Here is a 9,775-nt window from a genome sequence, read left to right on the forward strand (position 1 = left end):
ATATATATATATATATATATATATATATATATATATATATATATATATATATATATATATATATATAAGGTAAAACTTCAAAAATGGTCCTGTGGAAATTAAATGACAGAATTGCCCTTCACTTAACAGCCAAAAGCTAATGGAGTTAGTGAAAAAGACCATTTGTTAAAAGTTTTAAAACCACAGGGACCATCTGTGAGGTTTTTTGAACTTATGGATTAAACTTGATATTTTTGAAAACCACAGGGACCATTTTTGAAGTTTTGTCTTCATAAAATATCGCCAAAAACATATGTTAAACCAACCGCATTTGCTAAATCCGGATGATCAAGGAAACAAAGCATATGCCTACTAATTCATAATATAATTATAATTTATTGTTTGTTTATATATGTTTATTACATTGCTGTCATTTTTAATTTTCATATAACAATATCATTTCTATGATTGATTATGTTTCTTTTTCCACTCTATTCAAATATATATTGCATTTTACAAAATCCTATATTCATAAAAATGTAACTATTAATTTTAACTAATCAATAGTATTTTTCTTTCTTACCCGTGGTTTCCACGGGTTGTAACTTAATTGGAGGGTATACCGTAATATATTTCTATTCATCATTGACTATATATATATATATATATATATATATATATATATATATATATATATATATATATATATATATATATATATATATATATATACAAATGTTACAGTTTAGTAGCACGACAAACATACAATACATATAATAAAGTTTCCTAGTCTAATAGATGGATTTGGAAAAGATTAGAGGACATTGATTCTTAAGAAATCATGGATACCAGTTACACAGAAACAGGTGTCCTTTCCAGCATTTCTTTCCCCGTGATGCCATCTTTTAAAGATTGAAAGTAAACATCATAGTCCTTCTCAGGTGGTGGGTTTTCAGGGTCCACTGTGTATTGCTCGCTAAACGGTACCACACACTTCACCTGCAACCCAATTATAGAAAAATATGTCAGATGTCAGATATATACAGCACATCAGAATCACATATAATAACATCATCTACAAACTATGATACATTTTCGTATGCATCTAATCTAATCTACAAATCTTGGATTTTGGAATCAGATAAGGAATGAAATGAAAAAAATGTTGTTTCTTTTTCATTGGGATGCACTGATAATATTGAAAGAATGTGATTCCTTCCATTTTGTTACTGGGCTATTTTTTTTTCCTTTCCATCGCTTAAAAATGGAATATAGTCTATTTGTATCTATGTAATGTTTAGTGACAGAAATGTTTTTTTAAAAAGTTTTATAATTTCAATTAAATTACCATTTTATTCTCAAAAAGTAACTAGAAAATATCCTGAGCTTTTATTATGTTTATTTTTTATTTTTGAGAATAGAGAACTCATTAGGTGTAATTAAATAACTGAGTTAAAACTATGCACTGTATTTACATATAATACGAAAAATTCATATGAAAATTAATTTCATTCCAAATATGTTCATGGAATTTAATGATTAATTCCATTACTTAGTGCACTAGATTCTTTCGGCATACAATTCCATCCAATGAAACACAGTAGAACCACTCAATACGACGTAGTTTTGAGTACTTAAAACCACCCTCTTGAATTTCTTCCAATAAACCATTCAGTCAATCCTACATCGTTTTTGATGATTGTATAGTTCCAGAAAAACCACCAAAATAAGAGCATGTTTAGAATCCATAAAATATCTATTATGGGTATTTTATGATTATGATTGGGGGATAATGGGGGTACTATGTGAAATGGTTTATAAAACTCTAGGTGAAAACAATTAGATCTTAAATTGATATTGGATTTCACAAATGAGAAGGAAAAAAAATATGAGTATTAAAGGTGATAAGAATATAACCTCAAAGGTCTTGTCACATGCATACGGGCTTTCAAGAGCAGCAACACAAATTCTAGCAACCTCTTCTCTCGATATCTTCCCCTGCATAACCAACACATACTAAGACTGTTTGTTTTTTACTTAATGACCTTAATGGGTTAAGCCCTTAATCTGGACAGCTATACATGGTTGCTTTTTTTTTACTTAATCAAAAAAAAAAAACGGCTCGATGGACACACCAATCTTTTACCGATTTCCCCTTTCTTGTTTTCCTTGCAACTCCTCTCAGGTTAAAATCGATGAATATTGATGAAATGTTTTTGTTGGAATGTAAGGGTAAAATGGTCATTGAGTCGAATAAGTGAGAAAGTACATACTGTGATATTGTCTCCTTGATCAAATATGAGGTCAGCTCCTGCAGGTTCCTCAGTTAGTGCACAAGGCCTGACTATTGTATACGGAATCCCACTTTCCCTTATCAAATCCTCACCCTGTCATCAAATCAACCAAACCATGCATGTTAATGTTAATTTTAATGTTGCTGCAGTAGCAAGTAAGAGTACAGAACCTTCAATTTGAATGTTAGAATGGATCCAAGTTCTTTGTTCAATCTGACAGCTGGTGGTTGTTTACTTAGATCAAGTCCAGGTCTTTCAGGTCGTGTAACCCCTGCAGATCCCACATGCACCAATCTGTCCAATCATAACATCTAAAATTAAGTAATTAAAACATTAACCCAAACCACAAACAAGTTTTCTAGGGCATTTACGTCTTTTGCACACACAATAGATAAAGAACGAACCCCTGTCCACCCTAGTTTTACTTTTACCTTTTTGGGTGGGACAAAAAACTTTCAATGACAAAATGAAGAAGAAGAAGAAGAAAAACTTAAATGAATTTCCTTCCTTTATTACAGATCATATACTATATACATGTATTTATAAAACTCTAATGCTAACATGAACTGTACCAAACCTTCTAACCAGCTGTTATAACCACTATTAATTTAACTAACTACCAGTAGCATAAACATAACACTAATACATTATTTCCGAGCAGGGAATTCATGTATTTTGCACACAAGAGAGAATGAGAATGAACCCCAGCCTCACCTTTTACTGTGGGACGAAAATTTGCAAATTTCAATTTTGTCTCATAGTACAAGGTCACCATGTTCTGACATGTGTCCAAATAACAAATGGGGCCTAAGTAACAGTTGAAAGAAAATATAGAAATATATATATATATATATATATATATATATATATATATATATATATATATATATATTTAAACCTTGGAGTGATGGGATCTGCTATATATGCACGTATGCTTGATACTGGAAGCTCAAAGGGACCTTCTACAAAAGTTGGATTCAGTTTCCCATCGTATTCAAATTTGCTGAACATTAGCTGCACATGTTTTAATTGTTAGCGGATTCCTTAAAAGAAAAAAAAAACAATGAAGGAAGAAAAATTAGGGAAGCATGCCTGTAATGATATGATTTGACTTGGATCAAAGGCTAGGGCATCTACCACCGTTTTTGCCCGAAATATCGGTCTTAAAGAAGAAAATGCCAACCGTATCTACATTACACATTTTTAGTTTATATTTAAGATTAACTGCCAAAAGGAACATATAATTTTAGTTGTCCAATTGGACTCAATTTGACCAATAGAATGCCTACTGTCATTACTTTTAGGAAGGTTGTTCAGTTGACCAAAATTTCTAATAGGAAATGAAAAAAAAAAAAAAAAAAAAAAAACCCATTGCATAATAATGGAAGGGGAAAATACAAACACTATTTAAAGTAGTGACTAAACCATTATACTTTTTTCGACCTTTCCGGTTTGGAAAAGGGCAACATACAACGTAGGTTCACCATTTTATCAATTCAGCCAGTAAACTATTGTTTTTTAAGGTTATTACAAGAATAGGTCAATGGAAAAACCAATAAAATGGTGAAAGCCTGTTGTATTTTCCCCTGATATCAAAACAAAACCTCGGTAAGAAGGTAGAATTTATTTTTCCAAGTGGTCAAAGAAAGTAGTAAGTGAAAAGAATAGCTAAGTGGCTAAAATCTAAATGGATAAAATGGTGAAAGGTTTTGTGTATTTTTCATAAAAAAAAACAAAGTGTATGAGTATGAGTATGAGTATGAGTATGAGTTGACTTACAGATTGCCATTGGTCTTTAACAGTGTCAAAACCTATCGTATAACCAACCGTATCCCAATCACGACTAGTGCGAACAATAAGCTTATAACGACGCCCATCACCTTTAACCCTCAACTCCAAACCATCATATCCACACAGATTTTCCGCCACGTCAAAGTTCTACAAACACTCAAATCTTTAGATGTTTCTTTTTCAATTAATGGACATACACAAACAAGATTTAATCTGGCCATACGTGTTTGTTTCGTTTTTACAGGAAAGAACGGCATAATAGATAAAGTTATCAAGTCCTAGCTTATCTTTTTTTCTTTTTTAAATTTGCCCTAGTTTATTTTTTCTTTTCATGTCGTAGTTATCTTTTACACACCATTTATCTAGATACTCACTTTACCCAAATGGCCAAATAATTGAGGGAGACAAAAAGTAAAACAATGGGTTACCTTGGTCCTGATACTAGTAAAACCCCCATTGTTTGCCGTGGAAACAATACCTACCAGACAAGACACACACCACATAATTAGATGAAAGAAGAGTGATTGCATAAAGCGCTGTCTAGATATACCATGTTCCAAAATATTTGAGAAAATGTCGGAAAAGAGAAGGAAAAAAAATATTCAATGAAAAAGGTGTAAAAGGTTAGGACTTAATGGGGAAAGCCTCATATCCTTGACTCTCTATTAAGTTGCTCTTTCTACATTAAGTAAAGAAAAAACCCTCATATATAGCTTACCAGATTAAGTTGTGTCCCCATTAAGTGAAAAAGAAACAGCACCTAACTTTTCCACCAATCAAAACCATTTTTTTATTTTTTGAAAAATGAAGTAAACAATATCTTATTGAAAATGAACAAGTGCCAAGTATGACGATTCTTTCTGTAATTACATCTCCATGATTTATCCAAACCACTTAATTCTTAAAAGACATGACAAAACAGGTTGTACTTAAGATGGAACAAACAAGTGGGACAGGGGCTCTCTTTCAATCTCTACTCTGTGCAAAAGACGTGATTATTCTTTGTTCCACCTTATTGGGTTTGGGTCATGTTAGTGTGTATATTGTATTATGTTTATATGGTGCAGCCCATTTGTATTTTGTATTGGCTTAGCCCATTTGTATCAATTTGTACGTGTATATATATTGATATCAATGAGATGATTTGGTTATGGGAAAATACTCTGTCCTATCCTACAAAGCAAATTGACAATTGTTTGTAGCGGGCGATGACCACAGAAGATAATTAGTTGATGAAAATATAAAGAATCTAAACTCAACGTGTTTTAGTTCTACTTCACAAAAACAAAATATTATTTTTCAACGAACCTTTAAAAAGACCTGTTGGACCACCGGTTTCACTACCATTTGGGACTATTAGGAAGGAACTTTCACTAACTCCTCCCATCACAACATCATCTAACGCACCCCAAGGCAAGACTCTCGATGAACCATCTACAAAACAAAACAAAACAAAAAAAAACATTGTCCTCAAGTGCCTATATAAAGAAACAAACTATCAATCATTTTGGAGTAAATTACACGAATGGTCCCTATGGTTTGGGGTAATTTGCGTGTTTGGTCCCTGACTTATTTTTTTAACTCGGAAGGACCCTACTATTTGTTTTTGTTATACGCTTGGTCCCTACTGTTTGTTTTTGTTACGTGCTTGGTCCCTGTCTTACCTAAAAATACTATTATTTAAATAGGGAAAAAATGGTAAGGTATGGAAGGACCAAGCGTGTAACAGAAACAAATACTAGGGACCTTCCGAGTTAAAAAAATAAGTTAGGGACCAAACGTGCAAATTACCCTAAACCATAGGGACCATTCGTGTAATTTACTCATCATTTTGATATGTATGGTCAAACAAGTTATTTTGGTGCAAGATCCAATAGTACTGCATGTTTCCTTTTTTTTTTTTTCTCCTATCAAGTATTTTCTGGAATCTGGATACAAGATTTTTAATTGCAACAGGTTCCAATAAGTAATAATCCTTCATGAGTTGGTGTGGTGTTTTCCCTTTTATACTTTGACTATAAATGAAACACTTGTATTTGCAACTATTTTTGGGAGATAATATGAACTTCAAATGTATTTCTAAAAATGGAACACCTGTTGTATAAACTATAACTTCATGCAAAAGCATACCTTCAAAGCCAAAGACTAATTTCCCACTTCTAAGTCCAACATTGTCCTTTAATGCCTTAATTAGATTTTGCATTCCAATGTACTCCACCATTTCAGGGGAATCGCCCTTTATCTGCTTGCATCAATTAGGTCAACATGAACATGAGATGAAATGAATTTGCAAACCAACCAACCTTCCCAAATCCCCATTTGTTACTTACTGCTTTTGACGTTGTCAATGGACAAATCTTGCATCTTTGCAAAAGGCATGAATGCCCTCCCCCTTGTCATCATTATTATCAAAAAGAGCCCTAGAAAGCCTGTCTAAGTTCATTTCAGTCATGTCCTCTCCAGTCCCATGTGACAAACACAGCCTTTAAACAGTTGTTACACTAGACTGGACAGAAGGGATAGGATGGGACAGGATCGAAAAAGCTTTGAATGAGGAGGGCATTCACGTCTTTTGAACAAACAAGAGATAATTCACGTCAAACACAGTAGTACAACCTGTGTTATATCCTGTCTTGTCCTGTCATGCTTAAAAAAGAAATGGCAAACTTTTTTTCCAAGCAATAAGTTGTTTACCTCTGGCTCAAAGAATTTGATCCCCTGCAAAGTAACATATGGTTTTAGTTACTTTGTATTATGATCAAGATCAACCCAAATACAAGATACAAAATTAAGAAAAATGTTGCTAGTTACTTGACTGTATTTGGCCCGATCAGGAGTATCTCCTTCTTTTGGACCAACGATGACTGAAACTGCATTAATCACTTTCTTAACTCCTTTGAAGTAATCAGGAAGTAGAGTGCTTGCTTTTGTTATATCTCCAACAACCTAGAAAATTTTAACAAAATAAAACAAGGCTAAATGCCACAAATAGCAATGTATTTTTGTTTATTATAGCATCTTGCTTTTATTTCTTTCTATTTCAACATCGTACTTTCAATTTTTTTTCATTCTACACAGTTATAGCCTTGTACTTTTATTTTTGTTTTTCTTATTAGAACATTGTACTTTGAAAATCTACTCATATCATTATAGCAGTAAAACTTGCTTTGTATTTGGATGACATTATCAAATCACAATGTTGTAATAGGAGGGAATGGGAGGATAATATATATAATAAACAAATCAATGGAAGTACATTGCTATTTCTTGCATTTAACCCGAGAAAATATTAATGAAGTTCAAAATCTTGTGAAACAACTAACCAAATCGATATCCGGGCCTAGCATTTTTTCTGCTTTCTCTTTATTTCTGACCTGAAAAAAAGCAAATAGGTTCATGAACACAACAAAAGAAACAAGATCTAATATTATATAAAATAAAGAGCAAATAGAAGGGAACACCAACGCACTTTACTCGGCAATGGACTTCAATTTTTACCATATATTCTTTACTGATGATACCAACATATAATCAGAAACTTGTAACCATCTTACAAGTTGCATGTTACATACATATTGCTATTATTTAATAAACGAATGTGATTACAAGTTACAACGCAATTGTGGGTAAGTTTCTGTTACTGTAATTTTGTTACTATTATGTGTAAAGGAAAAGCAAGCACATTGCTATATCATGTGCATTGGGCACACAATAAAGTACATGTTGATATAATGGGTGTAACTGTAAGTACGTTGCTGTTATGTGTAAACATAAAGTAGATGGTCTGCATCAGTAAAAAGAGTAAAGTAGGTTGCTATTTCTGAAATTTATGGAAAATAAATCACAAAAAAATGTACCAGTACTCTAACGGGCAAGCCTTTCTTGCGCAAGACATCAACTACTCTTCTCCCAACACCACCAGTAGCACCCGCCACTAAAATTATTCCAGACGCATCCATTGACTTTTCAGCTTCGCTAGCTGATGGACTCGAGAAACTCGCAATTAGGCTTTCAAAGATCTATCCACCGAACAAAATTGTAAAAAACTTATCAACGAAAAATTGCAATATAACCCATTTTTATGAATGTAATATTCAATCACAAATATATTTTTTCTTTTTAAATTTCACCATTTTAATTAAATTATAATTCATTTTCTAAAAATAACTAGAAAAAAAATAGTTCTAATATTTTTTTGGCTTTTAACGAGATTTTTATTATGTATAACTTTTTATTTCTATAAATAACAAATACATTAATTATATATTTAAATTATATATAAGTGCTTAAACCGTAAAAGTGACAAAGTATGGTGGTTTTTTATGTACTTTGCCCTAGAAACCAAACATGACCCATGAAAAAAGCAGCAAGGAACGAATTGAACCTTAATAGGTGATGGAGGTCCATTAAAGAAGTACAATGTCTTCACAAATCTGCCAAAGTCCCAACCTTGATTTCGAGATTCTGCGTATATGGTCTTCTTGTAGGTTCTCGAATAATATATTTTATGTTGATGAGAGATGGGGTTAATTCTGTCATTTACTTTAAGAAATGGATTAGAAAGTCTTGGTGATGACAACCTACTCCTAGAAAATCTTGTAGATGAAAAGCTCTGCAAATCACCATTTTCAACATTTGTTATAGCCCTCACAAATGCTTCACACTCAAACTTAATCTAAGCTTTAGGTAAACTGAATCAATAAACCAAAAACAATTTCAAAACTAGAAAAATCATTTCTCGCATCATAAATGAGAAAACCCCAGAAACGTTAAGGTATCAAACCATTGAAAATAATAACAAACAAAATTCAATTTGAGTTGGTGAATCTTTGTAAAAATTTCAACCCATTTACCAATTCGGATATATACAATTCAAAGTCCCAAACAACCGGAGCTGGTAAAGTTCAAATTATCAACTGATTTTGCTGCAATTCGAATTTTAAATAATGACACTTCATATGTAAAGGCCATCGAGCATAGTTGATCGTCTTCTTTGCTAAGGCAGAAGCCATAAGTCACATAGAGAGGTAACCTGCCTTTACCTCATGAGGAACAGTACTTATGTTGGAAAAATAAATAATAATCCACAACGCGTACACAAAAACACAGTTAAATATACAAGGGATGGAAGTGAATGAGCTTCAAAGTAGAAATATGGGATATTACCTCACAATCAAGGAACTTGAAGGACGAGAATGATGGGTTTGTTGTGGGACTATAACAGCACTCCATTTTTCTCTAAGTGTATGAAGATCAGAAGCTAAAATTTGAGCTATATTTGTATGATCCGAGTCTAGAAGGACCAAACTCAGACCACACATTACCCGGCAAGTTAAGGAAATATCTAGTATCCTTTTAAAAAAAAGGTACAGTGTTGGGAAAAAAAAATAGGAATTACCAGGCGATATAAATCAATATTATTGTTTAATAGAAAATTATTAGATGGAACCGTAAAATTGGTCATTATGAGTTTCATAAAAATTGTGGATAGTGTATAAAAAGTTTTCAACTTGGATAGAAATTTCAAAATCGAATAATTTCCATGAATTTAGTCTATGAAGAACTTGAATTGACCGTTTTGTCCTTATTATATATTTTTTGTATTTTTCATATTTCTTTAAGAATTTTATTAATTAAAAGTAAAAGAAAATGACCGTTCATTCACTCCTCTCCTTTGTGCTCACAAGAAAACCAAATACTATTTGTTTTCT

General features: G+C 32.3%; 1 protein-coding gene across 1 annotated transcript; it reads right to left on the minus strand.

The window, feature by feature from the left end:
* Positions 1-723: 723 nt before the first annotated feature.
* Positions 724-9,389, minus strand: LOC111910824 (protein HIGH CHLOROPHYLL FLUORESCENCE PHENOTYPE 173, chloroplastic). Its single transcript, XM_023906642.3, has 16 exons — positions 9,231-9,389; positions 8,449-8,676; positions 7,922-8,083; positions 7,388-7,438; positions 6,876-7,010; positions 6,759-6,782; positions 6,195-6,306; positions 5,373-5,498; positions 4,493-4,542; positions 4,053-4,211; positions 3,366-3,461; positions 3,172-3,287; positions 2,444-2,567; positions 2,253-2,366; positions 1,897-1,977; positions 724-978 (listed from the first exon to the last, which is right to left on the minus strand). Exons 1-16 carry the CDS (start codon positions 9,294-9,296, stop codon positions 832-834), a joined length of 1,791 nt encoding a protein of 596 aa, XP_023762410.1. The 5' UTR covers positions 9,297-9,389; the 3' UTR covers positions 724-831.
* Between the last annotated feature and the right edge of the window lie 386 nt (positions 9,390-9,775).

Source organism: Lactuca sativa, chromosome 1 (genome assembly GCF_002870075.4).
Source record: "Lactuca sativa cultivar Salinas chromosome 1, Lsat_Salinas_v11, whole genome shotgun sequence".
Taxonomy (NCBI): domain Eukaryota; kingdom Viridiplantae; phylum Streptophyta; class Magnoliopsida; order Asterales; family Asteraceae; genus Lactuca; species Lactuca sativa.